The sequence below is a fragment of the Trematomus bernacchii genome, unplaced genomic scaffold, assembly GCF_902827165.1.
Source record: "Trematomus bernacchii unplaced genomic scaffold, fTreBer1.1, whole genome shotgun sequence".
NCBI lineage: Eukaryota > Metazoa > Chordata > Actinopteri > Perciformes > Nototheniidae > Trematomus > Trematomus bernacchii.
The window spans coordinates 523,302-547,597 of NW_022988176.1; the positions used below are offsets into that span (position 1 = coordinate 523,302).

Consider the following 24,296-nt stretch of genomic DNA (forward strand, 5'->3'; position numbering starts at 1 on the left):
TAAAGCCCACAAGTGCTCACTAAGAACTAAAACTGCTGATAAATTAAGAGGCAAGAAGAAAGAAAATATGTAAGATTTAAGAAACCTAGCTTTGCCGAGCGAAGACTCAAAGCCTGCATGAGTACAAAGACTATGTGGAGATGTACGCTTTAGCATCCTCAAGTTTTTCTCTCTGCGTTGTAAAGCCCTAACATACTGTAGATTCCCGTCTCTTGTCTGTTGTATTGTGCTAGACATTATTGCTGTGATGTTTTATTTATATTTATGAAAAGGCAGCTGGAGAAGGTGATGACTCTAGCAATCTTTTGCTGTATATATTTGAATGTTTCAAATTGCTATCGCCACAGAAAAGCTTTCTTTTGACTGAGTTTACCCACTTCATTCCAAAATGCCATTGTGTGCCAACATTTTGAGGAATCCAGATTTTACACATTATTATTTTACACATTATTATTTTACACAATGTGAATAACATGTCTCAAAGTCAGATGTATATTATGTTCATTAACTTGATCATAATAAAAATCAAATGGGGAATAAAATAAGTTTGTTTTGCCAAAAATATATGAATGACATTTATTAACAAACAGTCTTTAGTATATCACACAGAAGAGAGTTCATATACATTCAGATGAAATGTCAAGGCTGATATTTTGATCAGAGGTGAGCTAAATTAAGCCATCACTTGAGGGCCCATTTTTGAAATTAATGTACAACCTGAGTCTTGAGAATTACTGCATTACATCAGAGAAACACCAACAGATGAAAGAAAAGTTCATAATTATAACATGCAATGTCGCAGTAACTCCTAACATTCATATCAAAGTCTTAGCACACACAACACTACAGCATAAATACAAATAAACAGACTGAAAATGACAATATAAAGATGGACATAATAATACTTATTACTGGCAAAAACGTTTTAGTTACTACATGTGCATTTCTGCATTACAATAAAAAATACTTTCAGTCAATTCAGAAATCATCAATCAATTAATTTCTTTTTTTTTCATTTTTACTTTCAATTGAAAATCTTACAAAATATAATCAGTTGTTCTAGCCACCTTTGCGTTTAATACCAATTCTCTATTTAATACGTTTAATTGAACCAACGGCATCACGTTTGTACAGATTTGGCTTGATTAGACTGAACAAGGCACATTTAACACTGACAAACTGCCATGTGCAAATACAGCCCAGTGAAATGTTCATTACAGTCGTAGTTTGTGATCCACGAAGTTCCCGGAGCGAGGAGCTGAAATGACTGACCGCTAACGTCAAATGTAAAAGACAAAGACTGGCACGCATAACCATGGCCCTGCAACGAAGCCATTCAACCGCATTGTTTACAGCAGTAAGAGCATTGTAGTGGTTGAGTGAGGAACAAGTCACTTTGTGCATGTGTGCAAATAAATGCCCCAACTATAACCCTAAAAAAGGTGCATTTTCCACCTCTTTTCCTTTACAATACAACCAACTACAATATCTTGTTTGGTTCTTATCAATAAAGTAACCTGATGAAGGTTCTCAGCTTAACTGGTGCTGGTGCTGTCCATAGTTGCGAGCAGATGTGAGAGCTTGGCCCGCTGGGAGGGAGTGATATTCTGGCTCATGTGGATGATGCAGTCCATGGCTATGTCAGGGTTAGCCTGCACCAGGCTGCAACACAAGAGGAACATGATAATACAAACTTAAAGATAATAAAACATGTTAGCACTGTAAATGTAGAGAGAGTATTTAAGTCTGTTTGCACATGAAGTAAATTGTCTGCCATATAATATAATGTTGATATCAGTAATCAACATTAGATTACCTTGCCAAGACCAGCATGTGTCTCAAAATCTACTATATGGGAAATTAAGATGCAGGTATTTAGTCGACACTGGAGTTTAATACATTAGGCCGTGTTAGCTAAATATGACCAAACTGATGAGTGATAGGGACTCTCTTGGCTAGTCTTCATTTATTTATGTCTATGATGTAGCTCTGTGCTGTGTAATCTTAATGTAATATCTGTTAAGATGTGACACATTGCTTTTCTGCATTGATAAGATTATAGCAATGGAAAAAGACCACATCAATAGGTCACCAAATGTGTGTGTGATGATTTTTTTCATACCTGCGGATGTGTTTCAAAGTGTTTTCTTTTTTCAGGTACTTGATGTTTTCTCTTATTCCTGAAGTGCCTTCTTCGTTGGTCAAATGCTTCTCGAGCCACTCGACTACTGTTTGGTTATTGTCCCAGAGGTAGGCCTGGGGAAGCAGAAAGAAGCACTTTTGAATCTCTAATCAGTGTTACCAACAGAGTGCTCAAAAAACAAAAAGAATCAAATGATATGCAGGGCACAGGCAAAAACTGACACAGATACAGTGATTAACAGATATTGACCTATGAGCCATTCTTCAGCTGACAGAAGTCTCCGGCTGATTAAACGTACCTTGACTGTTCCTTCTGTCTCAACAAACCAGCGGCGCAGCATGGACTGCATGTGTCCGTCGCTCAGGTCCTTGTTGGCCTGCAGGATCTCCCGCTTCACCACCTGCTCCTGCAGCAGCCGACGCAGACGCCAGTAGAAGAAGGTCCGCACATTCTTCCAGTCCAAAATATCCTGTCAGAGAAACCACGTGAAACAGAGTTATTAAAAGCACCAATATTCTCTAAATACAAGTTATAAGTAACTAAGTACACTTACTCAAGTACTTTACTTTAGTACAATTTTGAGATACTTGAACTTTATTTGAGTATTTAAATGTTTGGCTACATTATACTTCATTACAATTGACAGGTAAATCGTGCAATTTGACTACTTCTACTACTTTGTAGATTTGGATTAATGATATGAAATGTAATCAACACTTAAATAAGACTTTAGTTCCACCTGGAGTAAATTCACAAGCTACCCTGCAGTATACAAAGTCATTCAAACTAGCTGCACCTTTGATGCAATAATCAAAACATATAATATATTGTTCTGAAATGGACCAATCTGCATAATGAGCACTTCTACTTTTGGTACTTTAAGTATATTTTGATACTTATACTTTTCTACTTTTACCTGAGTAACATTTTGATGACAGGACTTTTACTTGTACCAGAGTATTCCTACACTCTGGTACTTAAACCTTTACTTAGGTACAAGATCTGAGTACTTCTCCCACCTCTAAACTAATGTTACACTCACCGTGATGACACCCTTCTCCTGCATCCTCCCCGGGGTGTCATGGAGATCAGCAAACTGCACCGCCACCTGGTGGTAGATGGGCAACAGGAACTCCTCCCTGGCTTTGAGCTTTGACTCCAGCTCTTTGCTCTGTTTGTCAGACAGCTCTGGAGAAGCTGAGGAAAACAGAAGGGAGTGAATGAGTGACTTGTTGCCAGTGATGTATCAGTTGGATGGGAATTTAAAAGAACATTTAATGAAAGTCGTCCAAGTGAATTAAGAAAGAAATAACCTTTGCCAAGCTGCTCAACCAGACTAGCATAGACTGAATCAAGTCTAGTCATGGTCTTCAGCAGGTCTTTCCTCCTGAATTTGATCTCCACTGTTCCCTCAGCCTCCAGCACACCACCTCTGAAGAAAGCACAACAGGGAGGCAAAAGAAAAACATGTTATTGTCACACACACCTGTTGCTTAGGTTGGTAATGTAACCATAATAATACAACAGGACCGCTTCATGTACCTGCTCTCCCTGTCGGCATAGAGCTCCATACACAGTGGGTTGATGGTGGGATCTATCACCACCCAGGACCCCCCCCTCAGCTCAGCGTGCGGTGGGATGTACACTAACACCGGCTGATGGAAAGCACGCAGGGCGTCCACGATGTAGGCCCCAAACTTCAGTATCTGGTCGTACATATCTGTGAGTAAAATAGGAAAAAACGTTTAAAAAAAAGAAATCCAAAACAAAAACTTTCTTTGCAAAGTTTTGTATTCATCCTATACCTTTCATTCCACCAGAGAAGCCCCTCCAGTTGGCGAACACCATGAGAGGCAGACCCTCACGGTTGAAGTCACAAATAGCTTGAGCCGTTTTAAAAGCTGAATCTGGAAACCACACTTGGCCGGCTTGCTGCAGAACCTGACATCAACACACAGAAAACATGAGCATTGTGGAAAAACTGTGATGTAATGTGTTTGAATCAGAAATGTGGAAAAATGGACTCACTTTAGATTCTGAATCCAGGTTGGCTGGATCTGCTGGGACGGTGAACTCAACTGTGCGAGTTTCAACAGCAATGACACCAAGGGGAATTCCTCCTAACCTGTTAACATTCAACAGAGTGCATTTAATGATTACGGTGTAAGGCTAATACAGTGTGTTTGCATTCAGAGTTAACCCGCTTACCGTGCTCTGCCCACTACCACTGTCTGAGCCCAAGACTCCATGATCTCCATGAAAGAGCCGTGGTCGAAAAATCCGCTCTGCCAGGCTCCTCTCACCGCTAATAGAGCAGACACAAAGCCAATTGACCAGACTGATATACTAAGCAATATCAAGCTTTAAAATCACGTCTCTGCACTCACTGGGGTGAGGTCTCCCCGCCAGCATCCAGCGTGGGTCGTACGGTGCTTTGGTCGGAGTGTATTCTATCTCTCGGTCTACTGAATCTGTAGTCGATATGACGGGCACAGGGGAGTGTTTGTTCTGTAGCGAGGAGAGGTCAAGAGTTAGTTGGGTTACTTTTATATAGACCTAAAAATGACATTACATGAACTTTCACACATTCAGCCGAACCTTTGGCATATAGGAGAGCCACTTGAGGATGGTGAAGACGCCCTCAAAGTCATCTGGCACGGTGGTGTGAGTCACTCCATTATTGTGCATGATCTGGATCCCTCCCAGCTGGTTGTTGGAGGTATAAACCTCTCGGCCCAGAACCTACACAGAAACAAAGATTTGTATATTTTCCATCAACCCCTGGCCTGATGTGACCAGAGTCCATTAGGTATCTTCACAATAGAGGTTAAATGTGTTAAAGGAGACAAACAGAGTAATCTGCCTTTTTGATTGGCTATGTATGTCCCTCTAATTTTGCCTTATTTTTTTTATTTCTTTGCTTTTATCATGCACATACAGTAATTGCTGAAACACCCCCTAAACTAATTATTTAGATTTCAATACTTTCTATTCAACAATAAACGTGACATTCTTTAAAGAAACTGACCTTGTTAAGAGCACTTGCTCCAGTCAGGATAATGTGAGAGTTTTCCACCTGAATCACTCTCTGTCCCAAACGGACCAGATAGGCTCCGATTCCAATAGCACGACACGTCACCTGCAAGAGCATAAAAACGGACTCAGTCAAATGTTCCAAAGGGTCACATGGTTACTGTTACTCGAGAGAAATTAGATCCACAGTCTCACCATACTAATGGTAATAATCTCCTCATAGGCCTGAGAGGATTCTCCTGCAATGGTGCCAGAACCTCGCAGGTTCTCCACCCCGATACCGTCGTCTTTCCCGATGACGTCAGTGATGATGTACCTGCAACACAGGTGGGAACAGTGAGGAAGACAAAGAAGAAACTAGTCTCTATTATCAGAATCAGAGCGCTACAGCAAAAGTGACATGGCAGATAAAAGGCAAGCAATAATGAAGCAGGTAATATGTTAAATATAGAAAAAAGCACACATAAGTAACAAAAACATTCAAATAAGTACTCATCCATGGCTAAAAACTAAGTGGCAGCATTTAAATAGTTAGGTGAACATATTAAGGTTTGAGATACTACAAAAATTCAGTTTTGCACATACAAATATTATGGTTATTGCCGAGTAGAATTGTCGAAAAAAGTGTATTAATTGCACATTAAATTACAGGTGTATTGCACAAGATCTCAACAGTCTGTATTGTGTGAGGGTCTACCAGGGGCCGTGGTGGTTGTCCAACAGACTCCAACAAATAATCTGAATTAAATCCTTTATGAATACAAACAACCCATGATTTTTGGTACCTGGACTCTCCACCTTCCTCTACATGGTGGCAGTGAACAGCGTTGGTGGAGCTGATGCGCGTGTAGTCCTGTGGTGTCAGGTAAAGGTACTTGAAACCCTGCATAGAAATGGAAATATCATAATATTAAACGTCAAACCGCATATACAGTAAATACTGCTTCAGTACTTCCTCAACTACTCTATAATAGGGTGTAATTCAAAGGTTTCAGGGGTCACCTTGTAGGGGTCAGAGGGTTCAACCCAGGCCACCTGGAACATGTGTTTGATCTCGTCAGCGAGGCCGATGCGCGCTCCACTGTTCGCTGCGATGTAAATGCGGGGGATGCCCTCGGCCCGAGACAACTCAGACGCCTTGAGGAACAGCACGTCTTCTTGAGGACCAAATGAGCCGAGCATGTGTGTGATGTCGTTGCAGATGACGATGATATCTCTGCCCTGTGGGTACTCTGGAGTCTTCATATTCATCCTGAAGGCAACCATTCCCACCTGGTGAAGGATGGTTACAGTAATTATCAGCATCATGACACTGAAAGAGTATGAACTGACATACATGCTTTAAAAAAAGTGTCCTACATCATTGTCTCCAGGCAGGCGGTTCATCTGCCCAAGTTGACCTTGAGGGTCCAGAACCAGCTCGGTGCACATCAGCACGTCTTTAGGGCATTTCCCCCCCGGACCCCACAGCTTGAATAATGCCTACAGGAAAGATTTCCAGCAGAAATCAGACACCTTGAACTTCAAAAAGGAAATAAACCTGATATGGCTCGTTATTAGTACCTGTCGGAACATCTCAGGGAAGTCATAGACGTATGTTGTCCCCAGAGTTTGAGCCTGGAAGCGCTTGGCCTGCAGCAGGTCTTTGGTCACATAGGGAGTGTTGATCAGCATGCCATGCAGAGGACCCTGCTTATCTCCATATGACTGGAACATGATCTGGAAAGAGGAGTTAGGGATTTATTTGACCATGAAAATGCAAACATTATACAATTACATGAAAAATTTATCTCCTGCCTCGTCTTTTGGTTCATATTTAGCTTTAACAAAAAGCTTGAATGAGGCTACCTCAGTCAACTGTCCTTACCTGTCCAGAACTGGGGTTAGTGACCTCATTGTAAAGGCTAATGTCCAGGTAATAGCCAGACTCATTGGTAAGAAACAGGCGGACGGGAATGGCCTCCCCAGTTGTAGTCAAACGGATGTTGATCTTCAGCTCAGCCTGCAGGACCCGCAGCTTCCAGAGACGGCTGCCGTAGCGCATCACCATGGAGCGAACAGACTCCTCTATCTGGGAGTGTCAAAAGGTGGAAATGGATGTTAAAAACACCACTGAGAAATATATTTTACTTATCAGAAAAGTTATATAAATATCTAAGTAGACATGAAAAGAGATCTCTCAAACAAAAGCTAATTCGGAGAACTGTTCGCAACCTTGAATAACAACACTTGTAACGTTACACTATAGTAGCATAGATTTGCTAGACACTGACTTTAGAGGGGTCCATAATGACAGTAGGGACAAAGTTGAGGAAGATGTGGTTGCAGTCTGTGCGGATGCTGGTGTTACTGAAGGCCACCTCCAACTCATCCATGGCCTCCAACAGAAGACGTTCACCCTCATTTTGAAGGTATTCAAAGGAGGCTTCCTGTTTGGGAATAAAAATGTATTTTTTCAATCAATCCCAAAACATTCCACTAACCAAATATTACAAACAAATGTTTTAATCTTTGGAAAAACAGTCAATATGAAAGACCTAACAAGTAGTCAGAATCAATAAGCTGAACTTTCCAGTTGAGCCGCTTACCTTTGTGACGAGATCTGAGTGGCGGATAATAGCTCGTATGAAGTAGCGGTGGTCCGTGACTTCAGCCCCCTCCTGGACGCGAGCAGCGCCGAGGTACTGCTGCATCTTGTGGTTGGCGCAGGGAACGGCCTTCAGGTAAAAGTTCCTCATGCGGTTGAGCTCCAGCTGAAAAGCTAAAGCCGGCTCCAGGTTACGGTAAATACGATCCTCCTTGAACTGAAGACAGACACAGATTAGAGGGTCATCCTCTCCTCAGACAGCAGCTTATCACCTCAATAACTGCACTGATCTACCAAATACGTACCCCATCTCGAGCTCTGAAAGTGAAGAACTTGGGAAATTCTCTCTGTTGAAACGAAATATCAAATGAATAACAATCAGAAACCAAGCAAGCTTACTTGACAAAACCTGTATTGGTTGAGAGCAGTCATAGCAGCAGCGTTGGGAAGCAGCAACTAAATCATATTTAGTAAAAAAATATATGAACTATAACAGTATGCTTTGTTACCTCCAGCAGACATTACAAGAATTTGTTAAGTTAAACTTGTAAAAAAAAGTCAAGAAACGTTTATGGTTATAGATATAAATACATGTATTTTTATGATACAGGGAATGGACCCAATGACATTGTGTAATAATAAGGAGGTTGTTGTTGTTTACCTTCTGTGCAATCAAAAATGTGATTCTCCTGATTCCATATTCAAAGAGGACAGCTTTCTGTAAAACATTTTTAAATAATTAACTTAAACAAACAGAAACAATATCTTGCATTAAAACAACAGTCCTGTGTGAAAAAGACGGCTGACCTTTGACTCGGCAAAGGCAGTGAAGGTTGAAACCAACGCATCGTCGTCTTCAGTGTCTGCTGTTTTTATGGACACATTAATGATGTGGATTGGGTTTTCCCTCGTGTTCTGTAGGGGATGGAGGAGATATTGGTTGCTGGAACAACACAGATCAAAACAGCCCCTTTTATTGGAAATGAGTGACCCTCACACACCATCAGCACTCACCCTGGAGTTCATCTCCTCAAAGAGGCTGGAGCAGGACTCTGTGAACGGAGCGCTCTCTGAGAGTGGCTCTGCAAAGCTGGAGAGAACTTCATCAAAATTCCTGCACAAAACAAAAGAAACACCTCGTCAGGGATTACATTTGTTTTTGCTTTTATCTACACACCTGGACAAGTAGTTATTAGGAGCAAAAGAAGATTATAATCAGGTAAAAAGTGACCTTTTGAATTCTTCAAAACACTGGAAAGCCACCATGGCTCCCATGCGCTGGCAGGGTGGAGACAAGGCTCCCTCCAGGAAAAGTTCACTGCTCTGCCGCCTCATTTTAAACACGCTTGATCCACTCACTGGAACGGGACACCTGAGAAAGAGATGCACATAGACAGTGACAGCAAGACAGAAACATGTCATGATCAGATCATTGGAAAAATTCAATTCAATCAAGGATGCTTTAGAAAAAACACTGAACAGTAAGAGTCTAAATATTTGTACAAAGAGCAATTAAAGCAAAACTGGATTTTCTTACTGGATTTATTTGATAAAAAGTACCATTGATAGGTTCATTTCATATATTGAATTGAAAGGGAGTCCAAATGTTTATCGAGCAATTGTTACCATATCTACTGTAATTGAGAGATGCAAATCTTGAATTATGACGCTGTAGAATACATTTCAGTCAACAATGTCTCAGGCGTGAAGTTTTTAAGAAGAAAGTGGGAGAAAAAAGATGAACCTCTCAAAAAGCTCAGTATTGCTAAGCAACAAAAAGAGAAATATATGGAAAGCTATGAAGTGAATTAAAAAGGACTTGTTAGAGGAGTCCTTAAGCAAAGGTTTCTGGTTTCAGAAGACAGGAGGAAAGAAGCAACGCATTCTGCATGCATTGCAGCGAGACATACACACGATCAGGTGCTTTGGCTGGTTGGGAGAAGCTTTACTCTACCTGTTCAGAGTAGGGCTGCTCCCTCTGAAATCAGATGATTGACAAGTGAATATTAGCAGTGGATGATCAAACGGTACCTCTACCTCCAGGCATTACGATTCGATTTTAAGCTTTGAAGATGCTGTGCACAAGCATATCATTGTCCCGTTGATGAGAGCATCCTTCCTTCAGTGATAGCCATAAGCAGTTAGAGCAGCAGTTTACAGGCTCTGCACCTTCACCACTGGGTACAGGATTATATTTATTTCCAGGTTTATCATGTCTATCAGGCCAATGTCGTACAGAAGACTAAAGAGGAAACTTAAAGAATGTATTGTACCACCTTGATTCATTAATAAACAGCCACCAAGTGAGGTATTATTCTATTAAAAATATGTGTATTCAGTTGAAATCCTGCCCCAGTGGTGTTGTGTTAACTGTATTAAAGGTTTACCTGTTGGGATGTGATGTTGGCAGCATAAACTGGAAGTCTACAGCACATGTGCCATCCTGCAGCTGGTGGTGCTGGATGCTGTTCAGCTCATAGGCGATGTAAGCTCTGCGCACATACACCTGAACGTCAAGAAAAACCGGTGAGTAGCACTTATTCAGGGATAAAAATTCATTCAAAGAAGACATGACTCTGACCGTACCTCCAAGGCAGCCATGCAGACGACTTGATTGGTGTGGTAGAAGAAATTGGGCAAAACGTCAAAAATTGAGGTTTCGGAGAGAATGAGTTTCTGTGTCAAAGAAAAAACAAATATGACTTTGATATTAAAGCTGCTGAAAATGTATGATGACAATTGCATTCCTCCACACAAAGCTAACCTTCAAGTTCTCTGGACAAAACTGGTGGCCGTACATGTCAATGGCCGACAGGAAGATGGACTCCACCTGGTTGTGCCTCAGTTCGTACGATGGTAAATGGGAGGCAATCAAGACCTAGGGGCACATTTACAAATATAATAACAAGTCTATACAGATGATAGAAATTGTTTTTAAAAAAAAGGATGCATTATTTCTTGAAATTTGAGACAAATCTGATTAACTAAAAAATATAATATGAATCGAATTTGAGGTGTCCTGTCTGCTAGATCAACATGATTAAACAATGTATTTACACAGTCAGGGTAATGTTTAACTGACGTTTACCAGATACTGTTATTAATATTACCTGTCTGGCTCTCAAAGCCACCTTGGAGTTCTCCATCTTGCTGAGCTGCGTTAGCTCGTTCAGAATGGCCATCAGCTCGTCAGCTAGCATGGGATCCCGTCCACACAGCTGGTCCTACACAGAGTTCAAAGTGTCTTTCACTAAACCTTATGAGTTGAAGGATTCATTGATGCATGTTAAGTGTTGAAGCCTTACTATGAGCATTGTGACTAGGAGGTTCTTCTTGAAGACCTGGGCATGAGAGAAGATGTACTCCAGCACAGGACTCATGTTAGGTTTGTGCTGCTCCCTCAGGTTGATAACACACTTGTCATAGTGAGCTGTTGTGAGTACAGTGACATTAGTGATGACAAACAAACCACAGGTATTAAAGTAAATGCTTCATCTAGAGTTTGGTGTTACCTTGCTGAAACTGCATCTCCACTTGCAGGTATCGCTTCAGCAGATCAAGAACCACAGACTTCATGTAACCACGAATCCCACTGCGGTACCTGGATAAGACATGGTCAAACATGTGTCAATGGATGCAATATTGTTTAATATTGAATGTATTACTTCTGTACAATCTGCATCTGACAATAACAAGGATCAAACTAACCTCTGTACCAGCTGAACAATACTCTGAGTGTTCATGAAGAACACTTCTCGGTCAGCCTTTCTCTGTAGGGTTGCTGCATGGCTGTCTAGAATATTTGCAATCTGGATTGAACAGAAAAACATCATCAGATGAAATCACCAACAGTATTTATATGTATTTAAAGAACTTGAACAACTGCAACATCTCTCACTCGTTGGCTAGGGAACTGGCAGAGGACCGAGGTGATGTTGCTGGCATACTGAGCCATGACTTTACGGATGTCATTCTCCACACTGGGGGGAATGCGGTTCGCCAAGCTGGTCATGATCTCCTGCAGCTCCAGCAGTGGCAGCGAGGGGTCCCGCAAAGTCTTCATCAGAGAAGCCACCCACAGTTTCAGCTGCAGACAGGAACAAAGAAAAAAGAAAAAAGAAAAGTAGCACTTCAGAGTTTAATTTACGCACCAGCACGTACAATGGTCTTGCTTGTTTGAAGTAAATATGTCAGCACTGTTCTTGTTGTCCTTAGTTTGAATCTCTATGGTTTATTGCACTTATTGTACATCGCTTTAGATAAAAGTGTCAGCTGAATGCAACGTAATGTAATGTAACATGCACATAGGATTAAAAAACTGATTATATAATTGAACGGTAAAGTTCACCTTTGGACACTTAACAGCCATGCATCTTTCAAAAATGTTTTTGATACACAGACATAGCTGTCAGCTGTTAAAAATGTTTAGTTTTCACAACAGAAAACACATCCTCCTGCAAGATGCCACCGAGGAGCATTGACGTTAAGATTTTCAAATGAATTTCTTGGTGCTTTTAGCAACACAAGCTGTGTGCCATCTAGTTCCTTATATCCCACAGAAGGCAGACACCTCTATGGTCAGTATCTCAAAATAATCTAGATGGATAAATAGCCCTACAGGTAGAGGAGAAAGTATTTTGTAGTATGGGTGAGTGTTCCTAGCATCTCTAGAGGCAGAAAGCCTGCTGTGTACCTTAAGGCTGAAGAACGGCTCTTCCAGGCAGTAGCCCCCCATGACTTTAATCAAGTTTTCGAGCACACAGTGAAACACTTGGTGAAGCTTTTCCCCAACAATAGGCAGTGGTTGCTGGGGTGGCAGTATGGCTGTATTGAGCTCCACCTATGACAGGAGGTGAAAGCAGGAAAGATTATATTACAAATTCAAAAGCATGAGCAGTGAAGCAGAACAATTTGATCACTTTTAATTCTGTTTTTTTAATATTTTACCCGGTGTATACTACTGGGGTCATCCAGGTCTAAACGTGCCACCACGCAGCCCTGCTGAAGAACCGCTCCAGGTCTCTTTACAAAGTTGACACAACCAGACTGATGCACGGTCAACGTCATCACCATCTTCATCACCTGAAACCACAGATCAACGGCATGTCAATAAATATGGCAAAAAGAGACAAAAATAAACGTCACCAAAAAGCTGTCTCATCACCTCAATCTCTGCATAGATCTCTCCAGTACACACGTGACCTCCGTCATCCACCGTGTACTGCAGCAGTTTCCCAGCAGAGGGCGCCCTCAGCACCGTGGGATCCTTCTCCTTCTCAAACACACAAGTCTTGTTGCCGACAGTGATTCGGTAGCTGTAGGGATAAATTATTTCAGAAAAGAAATATTGAAACAAACAATCTACGTATACAGAAAGAGGAGCTCTTGCCTGTCCACTTCCTCCTTCATGTAGGTGGTGTGGCTGCTGCCGTCGTAGGACAGCAGGAGGCCGCCATCATTCAGCCTGTGGACATCAATCTCTATGTTGGAGCAGTTCATCATGATGACATACGTTGTTGGGGATTGGCGAGACACCTGGAGGCCGGAAATGATGATATCATTTCATTTCATTTCAAACCTTTATTTATTATTTATTTATATATTGAGTAAAAATGTAAGAGCTCAACAAGGAATGTATAAAGGGAATAAAGCAGATACCTTGAGGCAGAACTTGACTCCTTCATATATTAAGTCCACATTGACAGAGTTGAGGAGACTGGCTGCAGGCAGTACTTGGCCTCTAAAGATGCAGCAGTTTTTATAAGTCAGTTATATAAACATACAGCTGTTGAAAAAAACGTAATAAAAAGGGAAAGAGTCTACTGACCTTTCCAGGGAATGCAGGTAGTCAGACATGCTCTTTCTGAAGCTTGTGTCAGCAACATGTAAACCCCCACAAACAATACCCAGCATGGTATCTGGTCTCTCCGCCTGTAAGAAGAGTATAATGCTTTATGAAACAAACAAACTATATCAAACTTAAAAAACCAAGTCCTTGGGTGTGTTAGGATTTGTAGCACACGGTCTTCTGTCTCCTACCTGCACTTTCTCTGCAATGAGATGATCCAGCCATCCGGTGTCAATGTCATTGTTTCTGAAGCTTTCTGTCTCCAGTAACTTAATGAGGTATTCAACAGTGGTCCTGAAGTCACCTCGGATGGACAGCTCCTTCATAGCCACCACCATGTTCCTGAAGCACAATATGACACCTGATAAACACATGTATTCTATGAGAAATCTATCTTTTAAGAATCAACCTTGAATTGCATGAATATTGCATTAGCTGTATTTTTTACCCTAATGTCCTCTAAGATGTTATTATATTATGGGCCGATCATTGCATTCTTACAAGTGTTATATTACATAATGGGCAGTTACAATATTTGGGCATTACTGGCTGTTGCGTCAAAAGCGACACCAGATATCTCAGCATTATTGGATCAAAAGAAGAGGCTTACGAAATGGCTTCTTCACGGTTCTCTCCCCAGGAGAAACAGTGTCCAAACTGGGAGTCTGCAAATTCATGCAGGCCTCCAGTCGCCCCCACGCTGAAATAACCCCAGACATTTTTACTGCTGCGGAAGTTCAGCTCCTGCACAGTGCCAGAGCTGGGCTTGAACCCCTGAGAGAGAGCAGATCAATTAAAAAGTCAGTGGTGCAAGTCAAAAGGAAATACAAATACAGTGTTGATGAAATGTAGCTCTACCTCATCGGGGTTCTCACTGGTGATGCGTGCAGCTATGACGTGACCTCTTGGACTTGGCATGCACTCTGGATTCTCGAGGTTAATGATTGTGTCGGCCCACGGACTTTCTCCATAAAGCAAGCGGATGTCCTTAATTCTATGAATGGGGATGCCCATCGCTATCTATGAGGGAAGAAACAAAACACAGAGTTAAAATGGAACAATAGGAGCTTTGGTTATATTAATCTACAACCATCATGGCCACTGGTAGACCACCACACAACAAAGACTATAACAAAACTGTTGAGCAATATGACTATGTGCAATATATGCAGTATATATACACCTCTTCATAATTATTATTATTATTACTGGCTGCTATCCTTAAAGGTGGGGTAGGTAAGTTTGAGAAACCGGCTCGAGATACACTTTTTGTTATATTCCATGGAATGCTCTTAACATCCCGATAGCAATGAATATCTTAAGTGCTTTGACAAAAAATCCATAAAAAAATGTCATCTGTGGAAGCCGTAGTACTGTAAAAAGCACAACCAATCATTTTAGCCGGCCCGGCTAAAATAACTGGATGGCCTACCTGCCTGTCAGCCTTCCATCGGGGCACAAACTTATCTCGTGCCCTCATTGGTCATGTGCGCGTTCGTGTGTGTTGGAGGAGGGGCTCTGTAAGGAAGTGGCAGATTTTTTCCGGTTGTGTATTTTCAAATTCTAGCGCACTCGAGCTGGTTTCTCCAAAATTACCTACCCCACCTTTAAATTAGACGATTCAACTTCTGTAATAAATCTGTAAATGACTTACAATATAATATATTCTTCCACTTTTCATACTATAACTATAAAATATCACATTATTTAATACATGCTACAATAATTGTTTTAAATACTGTCACTGGTACTGGATGTGTATTTTGTACATTTTTATTTGTGTAATATCTATTTTCATCTTTGATATGTTACGCATGCTTCTTAATTATAATTAATACTATTTTTGGTTCTTTACTTTTGCTGTAACAATGTAAATGTCCCCTTTGTGGGACGAATAAATGTATTCTGATTTTGATTTGCAGGAGGATGACTACTTTAACCCCTGTTCTTTTTTACCTGAAGTTGGGCAGCTGGCAGGTTTACATCTCCAATCATCTCCGTGCAGGGATGTTCCACCTGCAGCCGAGGATTCAGCTCCAGGAAATGGAAACTTCCGTCTTCAGAGAAAAGATATTCCACAGTGCCTGCACTCACATAACCCACCATCTTGGCCAGCCGCACAGCATACTGGGCCAGGAAGAGGAGACCAAATATTAAATGAGGGGTTAATAATAAAGGTTGGATAATAAAAACAAGCAGTGACAAAAACTGACCTGTTCCATTTGCTCAAATGTTGAGGCAGAGGCTATCGTGGCCGGAGCCTCCTCTATGATCTTCTGGTGCCTTCTCTGGATGGAGCAGTCTCGTCCAAACAGAGAGATGGCATTTCCATATTCATCCGCCAGTATCTGAACCTCGAGGTGTCTGGCATGCTGAGCCATCTGCATGACGAAGATGGGCGACCCGGGCACCTCTGTCTGAACCTGCAGGCAGAAAACACAACACTTCAGATGTAGGAACTGCATTCAATTCAACTGTTTAAAAAAGGTGCCATTAAATGAAATCAAACCTGTCTAAAGAGACTCGGAAAATCCTCAGAGTTTTCTACTTTCCGGATACCCTTTCCACCTCCACCTTCAGAGGCCTTGATAAAAACCGGATAACCAATTTCTTCAGCCCCCTGCAGAGAAACATCACATTACTAAACAAAATATATTTGACAGGAGATAATTGTTTCAGGGACAAATAGGCAAATTTGAAGTATTAAGTATGAGGATTTTTGTTAATATGCTTACTTTCATCCCATCGTCTACATCAAGAACGCAGCCCTGTGTGTAGATCTCCGGAGGAACACTGATAACATTGCCCAGAAAATTGTCTTCCTCTTCCCAGTCCACTTTCAGGCCTGAGAGCACCAAGACACAGAAGAATGACAACATAAAAACTCTGACAAAAACTGAGCAGAATAGTGTTAGTATACATTATGTGAACTGAGACAGTGTGGGAGGTAAAGCATCACCTGATCCACTCCATGGTAGCGTGGGAATGCCAGCACTCTGAGCCACAATGGAAGAAGCAATTTTATCCCCGAGGGCCCACATGGCCTGACTGGATGGCCCTGAAAGTAACAGTCAGTTAACAATAAGATTAGACTCTGATGCTAATAAAAACCTTTAAAAGAAAAAAGCAGTTTCAAACAAAATGTTACCCAGAAAGGATATCCCTGCTTTGTCCAACAGGTCAGGAAGTTTGGGATTCTCTGAGGCATGACCCCAGCCGGCCCATACAGCCTGTTAGAAGTGATACACACATTTATTTGACTGACAAGTAGGCACGGATCAAAGATAAAAGAGGTTACAGGCAAGAAAGAACACTGGGCACCAATATCTTGTTTCAAACAGGCATGTATTTAAAAAATGGAAAAACAAGTAACCACGAGGAAAGACAAAAAGCCTTTATTATAGTGGCTTTTATTATTCAATCGCCAACATCTGTTTACCACTCTGTCAGGAAGCCATTTTATGATTTAGCGACAATACAGGCTTTTTAATATTTCCTTCCTCGTAATGACTTCTTATTCAATTTTAGAGTGTGGTTCGCATTCCTGCTTATCCTGTTTTTTTGTCCCCCAAACACACTTTCCGTCTATATTTGGGTATACAGAGCAACCAGTTATCTTTTATTGATCTTCAAAAGTAAGTGTTACATTTTTTGTTAAAAAGGTCTGTCAGAATAACAACATGAGGAATCCCAAAGTCCTGATAAATAGAAAGCATGTGCTATTTGGTTTTAATTAGCTTAAGGAAACACCCTGCCAATCGCTATAAAAAGCCATGAGACTGCGGGGCCGTGTGCACACACAGATGTTGAGAAGAAGAATTTAGAGGACTCCTTCAATAATGATCAAATTAAATTATAATTAATAAGACACTTAGTGCTTAGTGTAGATTTACAATTAGTAAAGTATTTTTAACATTATAATTATCTTTTAATACTTTATTTTACAATTTGTAGGACTGAAGGGAACATGTTATCTCTAAATGTGTTTAAGTGTGCTCTTGAGAATTGGTAGATTATGATGTTACCCAAGAACAAATGATAAAATAAATTAATACCACATATCAGCGTACCAGACACGTGTTGTTTCGAGGTAAATGGAAAAGAGTACCTGAACTGGGATTCTTTTGGCAATGTCCACTATCAGCTCTACGTTGGCGTAGTTGTTATTGTTGGCTCCACCAGGCACAGGCACATAATGGTCGGCCATTTTGATGTATTCTAAAAGTGAAAAGATTAACAAATAAAAATATATAAAACCAATTCTGATCATTAATAATCCAGTACAGAATTTCAGGGAATCACTCCAATAAAACTTTGGTCAGACAGCTGACGTAAAAATAACGATAATCTCTCAGTCTCACCCAGATAACTTCTGGGTAATAAAATCTGATAAGTATCAAGTTCACAATAACCTGCATTGGCTTTCAAGTCTTCAGGGGTTACCATGACAACAAAACGAATGGTCCTCTCATTGCGAAACATTTCGTAGGACCAGCGGCGGATAGAGCGCATGCATTTCACTGCAGCTATACCGTTGTTAGCAATCAGCACCTGTAACAGAAATAGAAACAACTTGACTCGTCTAAAGAAAGACAGGAATGCTGCATGATACTTTTAATACTAGTTGAACATTACATTTTTACATTTGTATGTGTTTTTTTTTTTTTAAATATTTTTCTAGTTATTGTGCTTTTTATCATGTTTTTAATTATTGTTTTATTATTGTACTCCCATTGTGTTATTTAATATTTATTGCCTGTACAGCACTTTGGTCAACTGAAGGTTGTTTTAAATGTGCTATATAAATAAATAAAGATTGAGATTGATTGAGATGATGCAACGATTGCAATGAATTCAAAAAACACAGGAAGGACTTCTCACTTTTTCAATGACACGGTTGCCACCAAATCGGGTGACAAACTCGGCAGGAGAGGCCACGGTGAAGTCCCTCTGTAGATCCATCTTTCTGTAGTTATGTCCTTTTTTCACCAAGTGAAGACCAGACATGCTAGGCCTGGAGGGGAAAGCTCATTTTTAGTCGCCTTGATCAATAACACAGACAAATACTTTTGTTCTGCATATTAGCTGCATCATTTATTAAATAATCCAGGAAGAAGTGGGCTCTTTTATATCAGCAGGAGGAAAAGCAACAGCCCCAGTGCTCTTCAGTCATGGTGGTGAACAGCTACATGACAGTGTGAGTTAAGGACTGTTAACTATAAAACAACAGGAGAGCATTGCATATATGAAACCCAAGTCAAAGTTCAGTCTTTCCTGAACTAAGGCGCACTATGGATTGGCCTATTTATGTTTCAGCTTATCTTCTATTACACTTAAAACACTGCTCTTTAGAGAAAATAACTCCGGGGTCAACACTGTTGCTTGTGGTGAACCTTTTTATCTGATGTTCACTAATAAAGAAACTTTAAGAGCATGCTGCCTTTATTTTGAAAGCATATGGTTTATTACATCTTTCTTTAAATGTCTGATTATGAATGTGAAGTCAAAACTCATTATCAGACTTAATTTGGGATCAAGTTGATTCACGTTGGGTTCATTTGTGTTAACCTACAGCCTTTTCATAATGTCATTTTAACAACTAAGTTCACAAAGTGCTATAAGGTTATGTCCACATAGTTGTCAGGATAATGATTATCAATAGTTCACTGGAGTCTCCAACTCTTTCCTTCCAGAGTCCATGAACAATCAAATGGGTCACTTCAGACTATCTGGCTGTTAAAGTCAATGTAATCATTTAAATCACATAAAAAAACAGCCCAAGCGTTTTGCAGGCATCACAAGCTGCATTGTTACACATTAAATCTCATCGGATTTACTTAAGTTTAAGCAAAAGCAGTAAAACTGAACTTTACTTTACTTTCATTTAATTTAATTGTTCAAAGTCCTTTATGATGTAAGCCCCACCAGAATTACAAAGAACACAATAAGAGACATTTTGAAAGCTTGTTTTACATTAAGAGAACAAAAGCAAAGCAACAGTTGACATTTTACTATACACAATTTATAATTGTACGCACCATGATTCTCAGCTGGCTCGTACCTTGTTCATTCCAAAGTCTCTTTGAAATTGCAACACAAGAAACTTCATTGAAATGATATCCCATGTTAAGATATCACTGAGAAAACACCTGTGTTGCATCAGTGAGCAATGTTGTTAAGTGGGAGTGTAACTCTGTATGAACCCAAATGAACTTTAAACTATGTATCTCTTCTTTTCCAGGACATGAGGCAGGAATTAATTCACTGAAACAATGAGTAGCCTATGTGTTTTAAAACAACGTATGGACTTATTCTTGTTGTTTCACTGGACTGCTTGGCAAGTAAGTCATTGCGGTCTGTTTTAAACTCCCCTAGAGGATACGTACGCACTAACGGAGTGCCTTTTTTTTGGTATTTCCTCAAACTAATGTGTGCCAAAACAAGCCCTGTTCAGTTACATAACAGTCAGGCAACACAAGAGATCCTCAGTCTACAGACACGTCTCCAGAAGTATCTATTCTCCTTTCATACAAAGTAATTACGCATGTTCCCATTATTTCTGCTCATAAAGCATGTCATAGCTGTGCACAAAATAAACACTGCAACTAAAGTATCAAATTACAAACAACAGAATCTAAGTTTTAAAAGCACCTACCTCCCGAGATAAGGGAACAAGTTCAAACCCTGCCAGCTGTTTTCCTCCATATGTTTTTTCACCTGTTTTATAATCCTCTATTAGTAAAACTAGATTTCAAAATGTAAGACCGACCAAAACAAAAAACTCTACAAAGTGTTTCCTCTCCTGTGTTCCCTCCCTTCCCCCCTCCCACATGTACAGCTTTTTCTACGGATCTCCTTGGACAGATTACAGGGTCCTTGTTCTAAAAAAACAAAAGGGGGAAGACCAAAAGTTTCAATTTTCACTTAGAAAAAGAAAGCCTCCAGTATCCAGTATTCAATGCAAAGATGTTGGACATGAAAGGGCTCACACCTGGCATGATTGTACAAATAAATTGTTTAATTTCCATTTAACATTTTTCAAAAGTGCATCTTCTTCTGCTGCAAGACTTCAAAGTGCAGGAAGATTTGGGAGACAACAATCTCTTGCCTTGCTCCCCTTCATGATGGTTCCCTGCACACATAGCTTCGTGCATTAGGGTAAATCCGTCCAACCAAGCATGTCCGGTTGAAGCATGAAGCTATGTGCAGCAAACAACCCATGATATGATTCGTATCATATACCAACGCTGGGTATACAAATAACTTTCTAACATGCAGACTGTAAAAAGAAAAGCTAAAAAAAAAATGTTGTTGAAGATTGAAAAGTGTTTTTGTTTGCCTTGTTGTGACCTAGAGTCCCACTACAGTTTTCAAAGTCATTTGATGTGGGCTCTTGTTCCAATAATAGAGTCGAGGGTGTTTGGCATGCGACAATAAAGCACGTCAACTGCATGCAGTCAGGTGATAACACACAGCTTGTAGAGACAGGGTACAGCAGTGAGTGCATAAAAGCACGTCACCTATGTGGCCATACGTTCTAACCAACACCATTTAGGAACATTCATCCTATTGACCTAAACAACCTCCCTTTTTATACAAGTCCTTCCTAATATTTGAGTAAGATGCTCCCATGTTTACGTCACATGTCAGAGTTGTACCCTACGGTCAAGGGTTTTACCTGTGAGTAGTCACATGATTACAGTACATACAGCATTTTATTTCACTGTATAGCATTAATTTTTACATTGAATTTGTAGCTAAATTAGCTTACACTATTTCATTTCTACTCTTTTTCTTCTTGCATTATTTTTATTGTTTTTTTTCTTATATATATATATATATATATTTATGTTGCATTATTGGAGGACCCTGTGACTTAAGCTTTTCATTGTGTATCTACACTGTAGCTGTGCATATGACAATAAAGCCCTTTGAACCTTTGATGATGGGAGTGATGAAAACATGCCTGACTCCGGACAGTTTACATGAACTTAAATAGAAACAAGGTCTTACTTCATGGCTGGGGAGATGTTCTGAGGCACTGCAGAGGATGCCACATCAGGAGAGGGTTTGGGGGCGGAGGGCGGGGGCTGAGCTGCACCGCTGGGAGGTTTGGAGACCAGAGGCTCCTCGTCTGAAGAGTTATCCTCCGACGCTCCGAGGATGAACTTGAGGCGTTCCCTATCCTCGGGCCCTGAGCTGAGCATTGGCCCTCTGGGTCTGAAAGGTCTTTGGGTGTTCGGTCGCAACGATGGCTTTTCTGAACTAACCTCAGAGGACGCCTGCAGAGCCTTCACTGTTTGAACTTCAAGACCCGTAGAGGCAGGACTGATGTCTCCATTTTGTGTTACTGCGTTAGGAACTGTTGACAGGGAATGTTCCCCCGGATGAGGGGATTGTGTAGCGGGCTTATCCTCCTCTGCTGCAGGCGTACCACAGCCAGGGGGAGATTCCTCTCCTTTCACGGGCATCGTTAGCGTCTTGGTATTAATCCTCCACAGAAACAATAATATCCATACGATTAATCCCAAGACTGCAAACGGCAGCATTCACAGACAATCCTTCTGCGACTGCAACAAGAGCAAAATGGATATTATAAGCCATGATTAGTGCAAAATAAATTATCCAACAATAAGTTATCATCAGTCATAAGACCCACCCAAAAATAAAAATGTAATCAGTAATTACAATAAAAACAATTATTGCGTGAGTCTGTTTTTTTGTGTCTATGCCTGTATTTTTTTAATAATATAATGACAATAATAAACTTTATTTATAAAGCACCTTTCAGAACATAGTTACAAAGTGCTCTCACATAAAAATACACAGAGTGAACTAAACAACAGCTTCTACACATAAATACATAGATTAAGAATCAATGGATATAAAAATACAAATAAAAATAAAATCCCATAAAAGCAATTCTAAAAAAGTGAGTTTTTAAAAGTGACATAAAAGACTATTTTAAACAAGACTTTATTTGTCACTTTTTCCCCATGACAGTGAGCCTGACAGCATGTTCCAAGTCATTCTTGTGTATTTTTTGATGATTATCTTAATAATGGAAAGAACGAGCAATGATGAATGTATTCTTGAACTGTAAAATGTCCTATTTTAGAATATATCTTCAAAATTCCTTAACAACTTAGAGGGCTCCTTTTCTCCCAAAAATAGTTTTTTATGTAAAAGATTTACAATTGTCACTCAAATATCAATATTGCCGTCAAATATCAGAAGAATTCCAAATTAGACACTCATGTTCTTTGTCAAAAATATTATAAGATATCAAATAAAATAAAATAAAAGTAAGTTAGAAAACATTATGCTGTATAGCATTTCTGTCTGTGCACTATTCTTGTCTAAAGACAGTTCCTTCGAGGTGAACAGAGGTCAGAAGTCTGTTGGGGCAGGGTCATGCAGGGTATTTTGAGATAAGATTCAAGGGTTGGACTCAACCACCAAAGACAGACAACAAAGGGTAGCTTTAAGTCCTTAAATACCACAAATCAAGACACTTAGTGTAGTTAGTTATGGTTATAACAGCAGGACCTGGCAGGCTACATTTCCCCGGCAGTGCCCGGTAAACAGCCTGAAACAGCTGCAGTGAGAGCGGCTTCTTATGGAGTAAAGGTCAACACTGAGGGAATGAAGTGTGAGGAGGGGGACGCACAAACACAGACACAAACAACGTTAATGAGCATTTGAAAAAACAAACATACACACAAATTAAGAATATATAAGTATGAAATCCGGGTGAAACAAAGTTGGATTCCTCATGTTAGTTTGAGTCTGTATTTCTAATAAAAAATATGTTAATATGGTATCCATTCATTCCAAAGAAGCATTCATTAGAGACACAAGGAGGTGTTTGTCCTCTAGAGCCACTATAGAAACAAAGGAAGGGTTGAGATATCACTTTCAAAGTTGCATTTAGAAGGCATAAGAGTAAGTGAGTTGTTCCACTGAATCCCAAAGGAGGATACATGGTAACTTAAGCTTCATGCTGACCTCAACGGATTGTCAAATGTAAACAAAATGCCAGAATAAACTTGGCTTATCACCTGCAAACTGAGCAAAACACATACCAGTGCACTATGGTTTTCTCACAGGAAATCATGAACTTATACGTGACAGAAATAAGACTCAAACATGAAGTTCAGGCAAGTCAATTCCGACAGAAAAACGATCCTTTCCCATTTTTTAGCCAACAGGAAAAGGAACATATCTTTAAGATCACACATGAAGTACATTTGTGTCAGCAAAATAAACGACACGTAATACATCACTAAGTAAAGATTTAAAGAGGTTTTTTATTGTAAACATATGTGATTTACACTCACCACTAATAATGGACATCACTGCTCAGTCGTTGTTGTTGTTGTTGTTTCTGCAGCACGGCTATCGAGTTAGCTGCGACTCAAGCACCTCACTCTACAAACACATGTCATTACTACAGACAAATCGAAATGAATTCATATTAAACCACCAAATATACTGGCTGTTAAGGTTTTAATAATCTTTATGACAGCAGTAGGAAATGTCACAGCCACTCACCCGCAGTCTCTCTCCCTCCACCTCCTCGCTGGAGGATTTCAAGCTCCTCCCAGGAAAGAGGAAACGCTCCGAAGATCGTGTATAAATATAATGTTTGTGGTAAAAAAATAAAAATAGTTTTTTTTGTCAGT

The 24,296-nt window shown here is 40.2% G+C and overlaps 1 protein-coding gene across 2 annotated transcripts; it reads right to left on the reverse strand.

Moving 5' to 3' along the window:
• Positions 1-1,535: 1,535 nt before the first annotated feature.
• Positions 1,536-24,177, reverse strand: acacb (acetyl-CoA carboxylase beta). 2 transcript variants are annotated; one of them, XM_034122354.1, is made up of 53 exons: positions 23,952-24,177; positions 21,625-22,181; positions 18,493-18,625; positions 18,024-18,162; positions 17,720-17,829; positions 16,760-16,841; positions 16,571-16,669; positions 16,347-16,456; positions 16,121-16,231; positions 15,825-16,034; positions 15,568-15,738; positions 14,470-14,631; positions 14,222-14,385; positions 13,803-13,953; positions 13,591-13,694; positions 13,422-13,503; positions 13,153-13,298; positions 12,928-13,078; positions 12,711-12,845; positions 12,457-12,603; positions 11,662-11,850; positions 11,472-11,572; positions 11,276-11,364; positions 11,069-11,193; positions 10,874-10,987; positions 10,528-10,641; positions 10,350-10,439; positions 10,151-10,269; positions 8,995-9,135; positions 8,778-8,877; positions 8,571-8,678; positions 8,425-8,481; positions 8,069-8,110; positions 7,765-7,980; positions 7,450-7,605; positions 7,044-7,247; positions 6,740-6,895; positions 6,536-6,658; positions 6,179-6,448; positions 5,962-6,059; positions 5,372-5,492; positions 5,172-5,282; positions 4,742-4,885; positions 4,531-4,651; positions 4,352-4,448; positions 4,172-4,268; positions 3,949-4,084; positions 3,686-3,863; positions 3,457-3,575; positions 3,186-3,340; positions 2,442-2,612; positions 2,123-2,256; positions 1,536-1,662 (listed from the first exon to the last, which is right to left on the reverse strand). In XM_034122354.1, exons 2-53 carry the CDS (start codon positions 22,158-22,160, stop codon positions 1,536-1,538), a joined length of 7,266 nt encoding a protein of 2,421 aa, XP_033978245.1. In that variant the 5' UTR covers positions 22,161-22,181; positions 23,952-24,177. The 2 variants fall into 2 exon arrangements, with proteins under 2 accessions (XP_033978245.1, XP_033978244.1); XM_034122353.1 differs by lacking the exon at positions 23,952-24,177 and adding an exon at positions 9,718-9,741 and having other exon boundaries at positions 21,625-22,160.
• Between the last annotated feature and the right edge of the window lie 119 nt (positions 24,178-24,296).